The sequence below is a fragment of the Plectropomus leopardus genome, chromosome 11 (genome assembly GCF_008729295.1).
Source record: "Plectropomus leopardus isolate mb chromosome 11, YSFRI_Pleo_2.0, whole genome shotgun sequence".
Lineage (NCBI taxonomy): Eukaryota > Metazoa > Chordata > Actinopteri > Perciformes > Serranidae > Plectropomus > Plectropomus leopardus.
This window is the reverse complement of record NC_056473.1, coordinates 10,418,742-10,434,825: the sequence shown is the minus strand read 5'-3', so window position 1 is coordinate 10,434,825 and position 16,084 is coordinate 10,418,742. Positions and strand designations below refer to the sequence as shown.

At 42.3% G+C, this 16,084-nt stretch overlaps 1 protein-coding gene across 1 annotated transcript in view; it reads left to right on the top strand.

Annotated features, from left to right (window-relative positions):
- The first annotated feature begins 2,129 nt into the window (after window positions 1-2,129).
- Window positions 2,130-16,084, top strand: part of nell2a (neural EGFL like 2a) — a 104,652-nt gene continuing 90,697 nt past the window's right edge. Inside the window, exons 1-4 of the mRNA XM_042496264.1 lie at window positions 2,130-2,491; window positions 2,753-2,881; window positions 13,925-14,075; window positions 15,803-15,976. Coding sequence (XP_042352198.1) covers window positions 2,440-2,491; window positions 2,753-2,881; window positions 13,925-14,075; window positions 15,803-15,976 — 506 coding nt within the window. The 5' untranslated portion in view covers window positions 2,130-2,439. The remainder of the gene's footprint in view (window positions 2,492-2,752; window positions 2,882-13,924; window positions 14,076-15,802; window positions 15,977-16,084) is intronic.

The following is a 16,084-nucleotide window of genomic DNA, read 5'->3' as shown; positions in this document are numbered from 1 at the left end:
AACCCCATACTACTGCAGCATAAAATAAGATTGAGCCAAGCTACTGAATCATAAAGTTTCGGGGATGTTGAAAAACCAAGGTCAGGACACAATTTCATTCCATTTTCATTTCAACAAACTTGCTTGCTGACTCCAAAACTGTCAAATTTTCTCTCTGTAAAGCTCCTGCACTAAAGATAATTATGAGAACAGGAGTACTTTGAAATCATAAGTAGTTAAACCAACTTACATCTCTCTAATAAATAACTAGTTTGTCTGGTAGGCTTAGTTTGAACTCATGAACAAAAGCTCTGGTAGACGAACATGGAATGCAGACAGAGATGATGTTATTCATTATGCCCGTGGCTTTCCTGCTGTCATCTGCCCTAAAGTTAAATCTTTTGGGCCCTGTCTTTCCCAATAACTTTCTAGGGTTTTTTATTTTATGTAACCACTGGTAAATTTAAAGAGTTTTTTAATTTGGTTTATTAATTATGCTGAGTTTTATAGAAATTGATATCTAGAAGAATTACATCTAAAGAGACACTTAAAACCCAACCCAAACTTAAACCCAAGTGAATGCTTTTATCAATAATTTGCTATTCTAAACTTAAGGGTCTAGTGTGTAGAATTTAGTGTCATCTAGCGGTGATGATGCAGAACTGAAACTTCTCCCTTGTGCAGTGCCAAGCATGTAGGAAACTACAGTTGCCGGCAAGAAAATGGGAATGGCCCTATTAAGAATCTGTGGTGGCCCTGGGGGTAAATAAAAAATACAACATTTCAGAAAACACTGCATTTCAGAAACAAAATAATATTTCCCAAAACACTACAACCTTTCCCAAAATAAAACATTTCCCCAGACAAAGCAACGTTTCATTTAACATAATAACATTTCACAAAACAAAGCATTTCCGCTAACACTACAACATTTCAGAGAACAAAATAACATCACCCAAAACACAACAAAAAACAGTATTTATATATTATAAAAAATTTAGCTTTTTCTGCTTCATGTGCCACTGAGCAGCTCACATAGGAATGAACAACAACACCCCCCCCCCCCATGGCTGTATCCAGACTTCAATATAATATATCCATGGGGCAGAAGCATGGATCTATTATAAGAAGAAGGCAGACAGAAAGCAGAAAAGGCTCATTTTCTGGGCTTAGAAGTGTGTAAAATACCCGGATCTACTGGCCCATAGAGCATGCGTAGTAAAGATTATCGGCAGCCGAAGAGCCGAAGGCGGTCGAGTTTGCCCGAGCAGGTAACTTCCGCCGGCGGAGCGACTGACTTCCGGATTAGCGTCTCGCTAGCTTGATTGGCAGTCTGAAATAATTAACCTTGCGGCTCTTTTAGTCATTCCAAATGTTATCGAACCGGATGGTTTACATCTAGACACGGAGGACGTTTCGCGGGGGGTTTTGACGCTCACAAAAATGATTTACTGATTTACAGAGGTATCTTTTCTGATGTGAGTCTTTCTGGTATCACGTGACCGACTAGAAAAGTGTAATTCCACTTTCGGCCACTATGTAAATTTTGCGTAAACGCATGGCGCACTTCCTGGGGTACTGCTGGCTGCTTCAGAATGACTTCCTTAACCAGTGCAAGATGGCAGCGCCTGTCACAGGCATACAGGAAGTTGCTGCCCATATCCCAGATATTTTAGCCTCGCTTAAGCACAGTGGAGGTAAGTGGGGGCGCGCTGTCTATCTTTATACACAGTCTATGCTGCAGACAAATGGTGCACCTTTGCATACTCTGCTGCCCTGCTGTGCACTGCAAAGTTGCTTAGCATTTGACTGAATTAATCAGCTCTCTCTATTTCACCCATTTTTGCCAAATCAAACTGCGTCAGGAAAACCTCAAATGAATTTAACAGAAATTCGCCGAAACTAACAAAAAAAAAATATTTTTCCAATCCGAAAAAGAAGAGCACTGTAAACATTTTCACTTGGCAACAGGCGTGGTTGCAATCAATACGAGTATACTTTGAATTTATCAACGGCTTTCTCATCTCAGGCCACAAGGGGGCTTCATTGTCCCTCTTTCTCTGCCCCTGTCTCACTCCCCGGCAGGTCTCCCCTCCTGCACTCCCCGTCAGCGGCCGCAGCTCTCATTCACGCTGCTGTAGGAGCGTGTGTTGAGCTGGTGAGGCGGCGGCAGCTCGCTTTGTGCATCCTCTGTTACCCACCTGTGCCGCGGACGCTGCTGATGGAGCAGAAATTGCATTACATGGAATAATTTCTACACTGTTACATCTTTCTTTTCTTCTATCCGGATTTGCTTCTTGCATCATCGGGCATCTAAAGTTGTGATGATGCCTCCGCTCAGCATTTGGGATTGGTAATAGCCTCCTGCGCGAGGGTGATACATCATTCGCGTGTGATTGAACAATACTGTCTTTCGGAAGTGGACAAAACATGGACTAATTTTTTTTTTATACATTCACCATGGGATTATTACAGCTATTTCTGATTCTCGGCGTATTTTGCGCCTCCTCAGGTAGGACATGGGGCTGTCACTGATTAACCATCCATTGCAACATGTAGCCCATAACATAATTAAATGATGTGTTGTTTGGATAATTTGCCACCTAGGCTTCTCAGACATAATCAGACCTACTTGATCTAGCAGCTTGTGCACAGCACAGTAACCTCCCATCTCTTTCCCTGACATTAGCAGGGGATTTTTTATTTTAGCATCACGAGTGTCCTTGCCTTCTATTAACAATGACAATCTTGTGTTTTGTGTTTTGTAAATTAGTTGTAGGCTTTGGGGTTGACCCTGCCCTGCGCATCAACGTGTTTGATGAACTAACGCTTGGAGAAGGCTTTGATGGAGTTACTCAGGTCCAGGGCTTCCACAGCGAGTCTAGAGCTTTCCACTTCCAAGGTACAGTAACACACACACCTTGTGTTTATGTTCATAGGTGGATAAAATGTGTCCAGATAAGGGGATGTGAAGCAATGCAGCTGTCTCAAGCACTGCTTTTCTTTTAATATTTTGTTCAAAAAACTTGTATGACTGACAGCGTGCAGCCCATTAAACCACAGATCAGCCCTCCACTGAGATGCCTGATGTAAAAATGTCAGATCATCTGATAATGCTATAGCCCTCATGCTTTTATTTGATTCTTGCTGTCCATAAGAGACTTATGGCAGTAGCATGGATTTTCTTCTTCAGGGGGACTTAGTTTGGGGGCCCTCAGACTGCCACCTGCCTGAACAAAAGGCAGTGTTATATCTCCGTGAAAAAGTGCGGGTGAGCAGGCCGAGTAGAGAGGGGGAGAGGTGGGTGAATCACGCAAAGAATCATAGGCAGATTTAGCATAATCTGATTAGGCAGGGACAAATACCCTGCGTTCACAGAGATGCATGATGCGAGTGAATGGGCCCCTCGCTAGAATTCAGCCACATGGGTGATCTTCTGGAGTGTTAAAGAGGCCCTGAACACTTACACTCTGTCACCAAAATATGAATGGGGAGAAGGGTGAGTCAGATGTCCGCGTTGTCAGTTGTGAGGCGGTGTGTAGGCTAAATATGTTATCTATGGCATTTAGGAAATGGCACTGTGCAGAATGGAGTTGTCAAAGCTGCGGCCGTGCTTGACTTTTCTATGCACTGTTTTTGCCAGTGTTACATCTCTGTCACTTGACGTCAGACTCTCATTACATTCCAAATGAGACTGTTAACAGCCCCCATCACAGGGATGGAGATGTCTATCAGCCAAAAGGAGCGACAGAGGAAATTGCTTTTGGCTCCCTGGATCAGTGGTAAAACCAAAGACGTGGCAACATTCACAAGGAGGATCTCTCAACATGGATCACAAAAGTGACAATGTTGTTGTGGGACAGAGAAACACCACAATCATTTGTCGACATTTTTTCTACCCTCCCTCCTCCTTCCTGATATCTTCTAATCTCCCCGCACAGCCGCTGAGACAGCAGCACTTCTGCATGGAGCAGCAACTCCAGCATCTCTGTGAAGGCAGGCCATTTGATGTCCTCTGTGTAGACAACACTCAGAAGTGCGCTACCCAGGCAGGTAGCAGGAGGGAGGGGAGGGAGACTACAAGGAAGAGTTGGAGAATGAGAGAAACAAAGGCAGTTATAGGAAAAGCTCCCACAGTTTTTTGTCACGAAATGGAAAAAAAAAAAAACCACAACTGGCACCTCTCCGTCATTATCTTATTTCTCTGCATTACCTTTGCTAAGTACATTCAGCAACCCGGCGCAGAGAAGGTGCCGTGTTATTTATGGCAGAGCTCGCCTCCATCCTTCATTTGGGATGTCTGTGTTAAGTCAATGATGTTGGGTGAGGGGTAGGCGTACCAGTAAAGCAGATCCGGGCCCCCGCTTGTTTGTGATCAGAAATAGACAGGGAGAGGCACATACTGTAGAGGTGCAGAAAAGAGTGAGGGCGATATATAGAAAGAGAATGAAAGAAGAGAAGAGAAACGCAGAGCAGAGCTGTCTGCCAGCTGTTTGATCGACTGTGCTGATTCCACATGTATGGATGCTCAGCTGGCTGGGACCAGCCGACAGGCCCACGGTGACATTCCGACGCTCATTAGATAGCAGGCGGAACACATCCATGGCTGTCCCCTCCACTGCCTGCCCGCCTGCCCGAAGGAAAGGCTGTTATCTGTAGGTGCTGGGTGGAGGCAGGAGGAGGGGTAGCTGCTGCTGAGAGCTGAAAGAGAAGAAGCAGGGGGAGTATAGAAATGTGCATGTGTGTGGATAAGCAATCTTTGTATCTCTGTCTGCCACAGTATGTATTTGTGTATCTGAGAAAGAGGAGAGCAGTGAGCAGTGGGGGGACTGCTGTTTAGCGCCCCCCTGCTGATGCTTTTGAAGGTAGCTGTCAGTGCTACATTGCATGGCATTAGGAGAGGTGGACCTCGGGGACGGGCATAATGGAGAGGGAGAAATATCCCTGGGCTACAATCCTTTTATGTACTGATGCCAGGTGATGCTCAGCCACGCCAGAAAATCATCACATCATTAGCAACCACCCCCCCACAGTTTTTAATATCCAGGTATCTATCTGTTTCTGTATAAACAAGCACAGGGGCCACACCCAGAAGCACTCCCTTCCCCCAACACACCACCACTCTCCCCTCTCTGGCTACTATGGACCGAACTCATTCCAAGTGCAAACAGCACAATTGCTAGCAGCATCCTTTCAGCTGCAGAGCAAACCTCCCCTGTAATTGTATCTCTCTCTGTGTGTGTGAGCCCTGTCAGAAGCATGTTCCCCGCTCTGACTGTTTGAACACTGCCAGTGAGGTGTCTCTGTGTATGTTGTGGTGATTATGTCCCCGGCTGCAGCGACACTGAAGTGTAACGGGATGGAAGAGACTCATTTATAATACAGCAACACTGTGAGTGAGGAGGAGGGAGGAAGACAGAGGGGACTGTGTGTGAATGCGAGTTTGTTATCCTGCATTAATGTGTGTGTAACAGATTGCACAGGGAAGACAATCATGTGTTGCCACTGTAGGGGCTACACTCGCCAGCTGCTAATAACTATATGAGACACTGGGGTGTTGATAGAAGGATGTAAAGCAGTGGGTGGGAGGGCAGCTTAGTCCTGCCGATTTAAGTGACTATATCAGAAAGCAGATTCTGTACTCTGCTGAGTTGTATTGAGCGGGTTCAGAGGGAACTGTTTTTGAGCTAACTCAACACTAAAAGGAAGGACAAGAAAGCTAAATTAGCATTTACCTACAGGAGTCAATAAGGTAATTAACACTGACAAAAGCTGTTAGTGTAAAATTCACGCTAAACTTCTAGCTGTCTTTATGCTGTGAGGTGCCTTGGATGAGAGCCACTGCTACCAAATGGCAGTGCACCTATGGGTCCCATGCTTAGTTAATTTTGTGCCATTGCAGTTTCTGCTGCACTGTGCTCCTTTAAATACACTGCAAAAACTCCTGGATAGAAAGAAGCAAAACATGATGTGGTGAAATGTGCTAGTATTGTGCAAATAAAGACACATACACAGTGAATCAAAAAGATAAAGATAGTGCAACAATCTAGGCCTTAAAACTACTATATTAAAAGACTTAAGGGATTTGGGTGACTTGGCTTGACTTGGGTGAGAAAAAAGGGGTCAAAATCATAGCAGCGAAAACAGCCAATTTGTTACAAAGGGCAGTGGTGTAATGTAGCAAAGTATTGATACTTTATCACAGTACTTTTGGGTTTATCTGTACTTGTCTTTTATGCATCTGTCAATTTTTACTTCTGCTCCACTACATTTCTTAAATAATGCGTATACTTTATTTCACTACATTTCTCCTAAGCATTTTAGTTACTTGCTACAAAATAATGAAGGAAGGGAAGAAGAGGACGGATGGACTAATGAAGGAATGAGAGGAAAGGGAAAAGTGGATTTTATTCTTTAAATCTTTGAAGTTGTAAAAAATGACTTCATTTACTCAGTTTAAAGTGGTTAGGCCTGCACTTTTCCAGGCACATAAAACTGCTAGAGCTTGCTTTCTTTGCTCGCAAGACATTCCTGCATATGCCATAGACCAGCGTGGCACATACGAGTACTTTGCAAAACATCACGACTGCACTTCTTATTAAAATTGTAATAAAACAAAAATTGAATCAACAAATCAGTGGAGGATGAGATTCAAAATAGGTAGTACAAATTATTTCAGGATTGTTTCAGGATTTTTTAAATTTAAAAAAAAAATACATGAAATAGTTCAAGTTTTCCAAAACATTCTATTAATTCCAAACCATTGCCTGGCTGGGAAAACTTTCTTGTTGGAAATAAAAAAAAATACTCTTGAAATTCAAGTTTATCTAAAACAATACTGACATATGTACACCAAGGGGTTGTTGGTTGCTGTCACTGTTCCTCGTCTCCATACTGGCTGCAACAAGATTTCTTAGTTTTCAGTGTAATAGATGGGAACATCGAAATCCACAGTCCCTGCTCTATGTAAGAATACATTCCAAAGTTTAGCTGAAGATAATATGAGGCGTCTGCAGTCTGCCCCACACAAATCAGTTTTTTCCTCCAAACTTACAGACTTTTTAGTTTGAAAATTCCTTCTATGTGCCTCCACAGACAGTGTCTCCTAGCTGAGCTGCAGCAGAGGGATAGTAATACAAAGTGAGAATTTGTGACTAAAAAGACTTTTGAAAATACCCAACAGATTTGTGTAACTCAGACTGCAGTAGCTTTGCATTAGTTTAAGCTGAACTTGGGGGAATGTGGATTTTGTCCCCCTTCTCTTACATTAGAACCTACTGTCATTGTTTTTTGGGTAGTATGAATAGAAGAAATATTTACAGAGGCAAATTTCTGTTTTAATGTACTTACAGGCATGTCAGTGCTGTATTAGAATAGACTTGGAAAAACGTGGCCGTGAATAAGAGGATCTAATGGATGCAGAGACACTTTGTTTCAGAATTTACAAGAATCACAATTGGATTTTTCTTAGCAACACAAGCCCCTTTTACACTGGACAAAAAAACCCAAAACACACCACACACGGACACCCTTATCTGAGCCCCTTTGCTGGGGCAATGCAATGACATGCCGCTACAAAATAGCATCCCTCCCCATCTAAGCAGAGTTCGAACATCATTCAAAATTAGCCACCACCGAGTTTTAAGGAGAGACTGAGTAAGTTATAAATAAGAAGTAACCACAATTACATTTTCACCAGCCTCCATGCTGCTTTCTGTTGTTTATTAACCTTTTTCCTGGCCTGTCCAACACTTGGCCTGTCCAAGGGGTTTAAGTTGACGTACCAAAAAACCCAAAACAGAAACAAAACAAACAGAAAGGCACACTCGTCTACTGAAGAGGCTCTAGTCTACTGTCGATGGGAAAGCCGTTTAATGTTTTTTCCTGCATTTGAAAGCCCACATAAGGGTAACAGTGTAGCTCAAGCCAATCGCCAGGATAAGAGCTGGCATTGTACGTTCTGCAGACCACTAATATGTAACTTTTGTATGTTGTTATGTAGAGAGTATGTTAAAATTGCAAATTTTCTTTACATTTCAACAATGTTGGGGTAATGTTTAGACACAAAAACACTTGGTTATAGTTAGGAAAAGCCTAAAGGAAAGGCTTAAAATACCAGGCTCTGTTGTTTGTTGTTCTGGGAACAGTTATCTGCTGTTTGGCAAACGTCCCCTCTTTCTGCTCATGAGAAACTCAGTTCATATACATGTATCAGAACTACATCACTTTAGCAACGATTATGATATGCAGGAAATGCAGAAATGTATATTGCTAATATTTTTTTATACTGTCACCAATTTTGAGACAATTCTTGCTGATTTGTCTTGGGAACATGTTGAAATAATTGTACAGCGTGGCAGATCTTTTCAGTTGTTTAAGGAGAATAAGACTTTTTGGACTCAATGCAAGAGTGTGACTGTAAGTGTTTCTGAGTGATGGATCTTTAAGAGCCACCACAGTTTTACTTTTGTTTAAAATAAGCCATGTGACATTTACCTGAATTAGGTGTGATAGCTTTGCTTAGTTCACACAAGGTAATCCGGTCCACATGGATTTTTAATCGAAGTAAAAGATTTTCCCACCTTCTCCGATATATGCTACAATTTTTGCAGTGTACTCTGTTGCTCTGCGCAAAAAGTAACCCAACCTTTCCAAACTGTTGATTGACATTATCCTCAACTCCCTGTGGTCAAAGTCTGCTTTGCTTGCTGCTTTCTGAGGCGAGCCTGATCCTATGCTCCTCCACACAGGAGCACCAGTGACCATGGAGGGAGAGAGATTTCTATCCCCCCCAGGGCAGTTATACAGTTGGGTGGCTGGAAGGCTGTCATTAGCTCTGTGTATGTGTGAATGTCAGACAGGCGGTCACTGGGGAGGTGATCTGAGAATTGGGGAGAAATTGCTGGCCAAAGCAGTCCTGGAGGTGCCCTTGGCTCAGTTTAGTATTTGTTCCAGGAGAGTGGAGACACAGTGGGGGGAGACGGTCCGCCGAATGCAGATTGACTGAGTGCGGTGGAATATTCAGGAGCTCTTAAGAACCAGCTTTTGGGTGTGTGTGTGTGTGTGTGTTTGTGCGTGGGCATCAATCTTTGCATTAGCCCATGTATCTTTGTGGCAGTCTCTTTCTTTGTATTGACTCAGTGTTGGGAGCTGAAGGCTAGCCAAAATGTCTAGTGTCTGTGTGTCCTTGTTGCCGTCTACACCTGTTTGTGTGTGTGCATGTGTTTTCACGCGTGTGTTGACAGTAATGAAAGGTTTGGAGTTTGCTGCCGGTGGAGAGTTTATCATTACTCTAATCCCTCTGGAGAGATATTCTCTTGCCTAACCCTCCCACACATATCCTTCTCTGTGCTCAGGCCGGCAGATGAAATGTGTTGTTTGAAATATGCTCTGTCATTTTTTTCCAAATAGAAAACATTACGCAATAAGAAAATAGTACACTTTCACTTGGTTTACCCTAGCATTGTGTTCCTTCCCCTGCTGATCGGATCACTGTGTTTGTTCAGGCCCCTCTCGGCTCTGTGTGTTTAGTACATCTCGTGGCTCGCTTACTCTTAACTGGTCGTGAGATGGCTTATTTGCAAAATGTTGTTGAAGAGTTGCAGAGACGGAGGAGGTGTTATTTTGTTCTGGCAATCCACTAGAGACCGAAGAATGAAAGTCCTCATTATTCACATACAAATGTGTCTATGATCTTCTTATCTAATATCCGTAATGCTGTTTTTAGTCACAGTTTCCTCTGGGAAATAATTAGATTAGAAGCCAAACATGTATTGAACATAGAAATATACTCCAGCCTGTCCTCCACAGTTCTTTTTGCTAGGGGAGAAAAAGAGAGAAACTCTACCTCTTTCCAGTACAAAAACTTTCTGTAAATACAGGTGAAAGTCAAATCAGTGTGTGAGAAAGGGATTGTTGCAAAGCTGGGTGTATCTGGACTCTCAAGCTGTGCTGCAGGGCACCTGTTCTAAATGCCGAATGTGTGAGCAAGTGATTGGTGCAGCGCTGCCAATATACTTTGTAAGAATGCAGTGATGGGAGTGCGAGGGGATTACAGCTGTGTGGGTACCAGGGGTCAAACAAAATAAGACCACATTAGACAGTTTAAGATTAGAAATGAAGCCGAGGGATGGAAATCATGGCCTGAGTGTAGCCATTAAAGCACAACGTACCCAAGAGATAAGATTAGGCCGTAGCCGAAAGCTACGCTTCCTAGGGATGCTACTGAGCCTGAGGCTTTTGGAGATCTCCAGTCAGCTGATAAAACTCTGGATGTCTCAAAAACAGTTTTCTCACAATCAGCTGATCCTCATAGCCTGTAAACAACTAGGATGGATGACAAGAGCTGTGTTATTGTGCTGGAAAATGTGCTGATTGGAATTTTATGTGCTGGATCATCATTTTCAAGCTATTTTGTGTCAGTATCTCACATCAGAGTGGTAGTTAGGAGCAGGTGGCTGCCCCATCCAGGCGCCTGCCAATAGATAATCGACCAAAGGCCCCCACAGCAGGGCCACATTGATTTGGCAGAAGGGAAAGCTGGCCCTCTCATCACAGCACAAACTGCTCTTTCATGTATGTTTTTAGGAATGCCGGGATGTTACCGCTATAGATGTTTAAATCTTCGTTTGAGCGCCTGTCAAGAGTGTTGGAATCGACGTTGCTTTTCGCACAAGCGGCTCAACAAAGACTAATCTCATCACCCCATAGAAATGAGGAGATGTCTTCACCTTCCAATTCCCCAAAGCCCCATTTGGAGCAACCCCATTCCCCTCTAAGTATAAAGCCTGGTGATGAGAGTCATCCACTCATAGATCAAAGGCTCATGGCCGCCAAGATGGGGAGCAGCCCAGTGGTAGAGGTTGGTGGGTCCTCACCATCCCCCCCTGCCTCATCAAGCTCCTCTCAGTATGGACCCCGCCCTGACACCTGCTCCCACTGCGCTCATTTCGTTCATGATTGAGATGTCAGTGTACTCTCTGTTTAACACATGGCATGGCAAAAGACTGACCAGTGCATGTTGCTCTAGAAATCGTAATTCCTGTTTGGCTTGAGCTCATCTCTGCTTCAAAAGTGGAAAATGACAAAGGCCCTGATCAGACAGAGTGTGTTATGCAGGTTGCAAAACGTGAGGCGCACTGCACTGCCTTTTTTTTGATGAAGTCTGCCTGGATCAGACAGAGCACTTTTTGCAGCTTGCTGTGTTTATTTTTTTTTTATATCTTACTATGCAACCACAGAATCACCTGTCCTCATGTCCAAAGCTTAACCGCTGTTTGGCTGTGAAGTAAACCCACAGATAAAATCTGTTTTTAAAAGGGACAGGAGGAGGGCACTGGCTCTGGTTGTGACTGAGGGTTAGAGGCTGTTCCCAAATAATACATTGGTCATGATCTGTGTTTATCTGTGTTGGTGTGTGAGACCCACAGATGGAGGAGAAATCACAGAGTACCACCAGCTGGTCCAGGAGCTTCCCCTGGATGATGGTCAGTTCAAGGCAATCTCCTGCCAATCCTTAGGCCAATTTATGGATTGAAACAAGTAGTTGACTCAAAATATGTCTTGCAACTTGCTAGGAGGACATTAAAATCGACCGAATATTGGCTTTACACAAACCATGCTGCTTAATGTCATCACCACCACAGGCCTGCCTCTCAATTCATCTGATTGGACAGTGGGAAAAAATGGCAACGATGTCTGGTGCTTTTTTGCTCTGAGTTGATTTTTTTTTAAAATTCAAGGTGTTTAATGTGCCCCTGCAAAAACGCGAGGCACATAGAGCAGAAAGACACGAGGCACTCAGCAACGTAAAGGCAATGAGCACAACATGTTACTCTTATTGAAAACTATGATAAAAAGCCACCCAAAGCTGCTAAAACATGCTGTTAGATCAGAGCTTAACTACACGGAGCATTTTACCAAAGAAAAAAGACAAAAAGTCAAATAAAAGGCACTCAATTACAGTTTTAATTACTATTCAGTAATTTGGATCCAAACACCCACCAACAGTAATTTCTGAGATTATTGTCAGCAGTGGTCATTTGGATTTGGTTATTAAGTGGGATCCGTTGATGGCAGCAGATTATTGCTAGGCAGAACTCCTGTCGCAGTCATTGGACCATCTGTCCAACCTCAGCCAATGACACTGGAATGATACTCCACTGGCAATGCAAAATGCATGAAACTGTGCCCCGTGCATCTCCTCTGGTGAGCGTCACATCTAGTGAGTATTTTTGTTTTGAGAGAAATGACTCAGAATATGTTTTCCATCCGGAAAAGACGACCGCTTGCACGGTAAGTCCACGGCGAAAGTAAGAAAACATGCTCCTCTTTTCAACATGCCGTCATTGTATGCTATATAAGCAATGAGCACACAGTGAGCGCCAGTTGTCGTCAAAAAATTTTGCTGTTTCACATTGAATTGTGTTAATTGGTTACTCCCACCAGCTGGAAGTAATGTTAATACACTGAGGAAAAGCCGCCACGCTAGCTTCCTGGAGTGCCTAAGTGTGCCAGGGCATCTTGCATGCATCCCGTAGCTGGAAGTGAACTCTTTGATGTGATTGCTTCTGAGAAACGACATCATTTATTGATGCTTCCATTAAAGTAGCATAGACGTCTGTGTGGAGTTAGAGAGGAGGAAGGGGGCACGTTGGTGCAAACAGGAGCTTACGAGCTAACTACACAGAAAATGCCCGCCCATCCACACCGGTACCATTAGCCTTTCACTTCCACTCCCCCAGATCCTTAGCTCCATATCTCTAGTCCAACACCAAACCAAGGCGAAAGTGTTTTATCCACTGATCCAATGTTTGGGATACACATGTTTGGTGCAGTATTGTGTAGCATTAAGTTGTTCTTTAATGATTTTAGCAAGTGGATGACTTCAAGTCTTGTTTGAGTTGAATGACCTGGCCTGATCTTGAAACCACTTAAGCTTTAAAGTGGCTCACTAGTCTCCTAATGCCTTAATCTGACAAACATCTTCATCATTATTTTAAAAAGTCTTGAGGTTACATCAAGTGTTTATCGAAACAGGTTTGATATCAAAATGTTGAACCAACTTGAACCAACTCATTTTAATAGCTTTACTGCACAAGCGTTTTGCTCGCAGCTTTTTAAAGTTTTGGGTTCATACTGGTATTTTGGGTTTCAACAGAACATGTTTACATGCTTTGGTGTTAAAAAAACTTTTATTTTAATCATACATCATGTTTTTTTCATTTATAAATGAAAATTCATTAAGACTTTATGTGAATACATCAAATATTTACAGCCTATGGCCTGTAGCATCCCAACTGAACGGTCTCTCGTCTTGTACAGCAGACTTTCCTGTTTTATAACTTATATCCCTTAAAAGATTCACTTCACTACAACATATTTTACCATATTTCATACACTTCATTATATACCACAAAATATTTTAACATCACTGAGTTAAATACTACAAGTTGCTATTGTCTCATCTGTGTTTTCATTCCAAAACTCAATGGGTTAAAGAAAGACAGACCAGTGTTTTTCAGTTGATTGAGAACAGGAAATTTTAGGTTGAGAAATGTCTGGATTTTGTCTGTAAATGTGTGTAAAATAGGGCACCTTCATTCACTGCAATGCGCATAATGTGACAATTCACATCGTCCTGTCCCCAGTGTATTCAGCAAATGTCTTTGTAAGATTAATAAAGCATACCTATGAAGGGCACATTGTTAGGTCTAGTTTTTATTGTTATAATGTTAAATGTTTTGAACCCCAAATTGCTCCAGATGGTCAGGGCAGCAGCACCTTGCATGGTAGCTGGCTGCCGGTCGGCGTGTCAGTGTCTGTGTATGAATGGGTGAATGAGAGGCAAATTGTAAAGCGCTTCTGGATAAAAGCCCTATATAAATGCAGCCATTTACCAGTTATCCATTTACATAATATGTGATATTTTCTGTCTTCATTGTAGGGTCGGCCAGGGAAGTGATGGCTCCTGTTGAAGTCTCAGAGCAAATGGTCCAGAAGCTGAGAGGCAAGAATGAATTTACTGTGCTGGCGACCCTCAAACAGGATCACCTCAACTCTGGGGTCATCCTCTCTATTCATCACTCTGAGCACAGGTAAAATGGGTTTGCATTTCACATTATAATCTGATTAAGATATGTTCTGTAATACACAGAAAACATCTTTTAATGCTAATCCTAAATTATTCTTACCTACATTACTCTTGAATGTATATTTAACATAGGATGCACATATTATACATATTTCTTATTCTCTCTCTCTCTCTCTCTCTCACACACACACACACGTATATAATATAAATACCTATTATTTTACAAATATTTTTTCTACTTTTACATAATTTAAATACTTAGCATATTATACATACAGTATTTTATATTTTTAAATATTTTACATACAAGTGTTAAACATTGTAGCATAATGCACATATTTTTGCATACTTCTTATTTTCAATCTTCTCATTTCTACTGATAATTCTCTATTCTATACGTACGAGCGACTGTAGTGTATCACAGTGTCCACCTGGGATCAAGTATTTCAGACTTTCTAATTTCTTGTTCAAGACAAATAAGTGGAAACATGGAGGCCTACCTTGTGAAGGTATTTTGGGATACATGTTAGCAGTGCGAAACAGAGCCAGAGGCAGAAATGTCACATGTATTATGGTTAAGCTATTTGTAAAGCCCCACTGACAAACCGTAATTAAAGTTGTTTTCTAAATTTAGTACCACCCTCTGTTTTGTCTTATCAGCAGTCTGTAATATGTTGATTGAAACCTGAATATTTGTATTTGATGAGCATTTAGATGTTTTACACGCCAGTCAAGTAAACAAAGCAAATCACCCTGTATGCCAACGCATTATTCACAGTCCATCAACGATCCAAACACTGAGTCTGTAATCGTGGATCGAAAACTGATGAGAGACTATCTGCAGTTAGCATGCTAATGTTTCCCATTAGTTTGTGGTAGCTGAGCCGTTGGATGATCAGAACGGCAATCTGAATCCACATAATGCGTTGATTGAACAGTTTGTACATTAAAGTCAGTCCTGAGAAGAGCGCTTGCAGGGATGTTAATGACTTTCCCCGCTGCTGATTAGCTTTCCCAGCCATTCATATGCAACAAAGCAGCACTGCATTATTTCATTTGGAAACATGGAAAGCACTAATTCAGAGTCAGAAGTGTTAGCCAGTGCATTTATGGAGCTGGGCTGAACGTGCATGCTTGGCTAGGGGAGAGTAAATCTATTAGATTTGGTTTGCAGATAAATCAATTCCATTGCCAATCTTACATGAGTGCCTATTTTTCTTCTGAATGATGTTTCCAAATGACTGTAGTTCAAATAAGTCTGAGGTGATGAGGGTGTATCAGCAGCTCTTTCAATTAGTGTCACTATGCTGGGTGAGTCTCAGTGGTGTGGAGAAGTGGATTCTGGTAGAATACTAATACATCAATGTATGGACTTTAACCTCTGCATGTGGGTTATTGTTGTGTGTTGCTGATGTTGCACTTAACAGCCATATAGTACCATGATGCTTGTCTAGTGATGTGATTAAATTCTAAATGGTGTTGCACATCTGGGGGGGTGTGAGTGCACTGCTTGGAAATAAGTGATGTGCATCTCTCAGCACTGCTGAGAGGAGCTGCGACACTTTGGTGATGCATGCAGTTTTTTGTGTGAACAGAAATAAGGATTTGGTTCCAGTAATGAGACTTAATGCAACAAGACGTGTTGTACAATGCAGGGACCCCAAATCCTCAGATAAACTGTCATTGTGTAACTGTTACTAGAAGCAGGTTTCTGGCACTTTGATTCTGCAGGTTCCTGGAGCTGGAGAGCAGTGGCCAGCGCAGTGAGGTGCGTCTTCACTACCGTACCAAAGGCCAGCAGCCACACACTGAGGTGTTCCCGTACAGCCTGGCTGATGATCAGTGGCACAAGGTCTCAGTGGCCGTCAGCGCCTCTCATGTCATATTACATGTCGACTGCAACAGGTAAGAATCATGGAATGTTACAATAAAATGATTAAAGTAAGTGAAATAAATGTTATAGTTTGGAAGAATACTGACTGTTAAATATTACAATTTAAAGTGGAAATACAA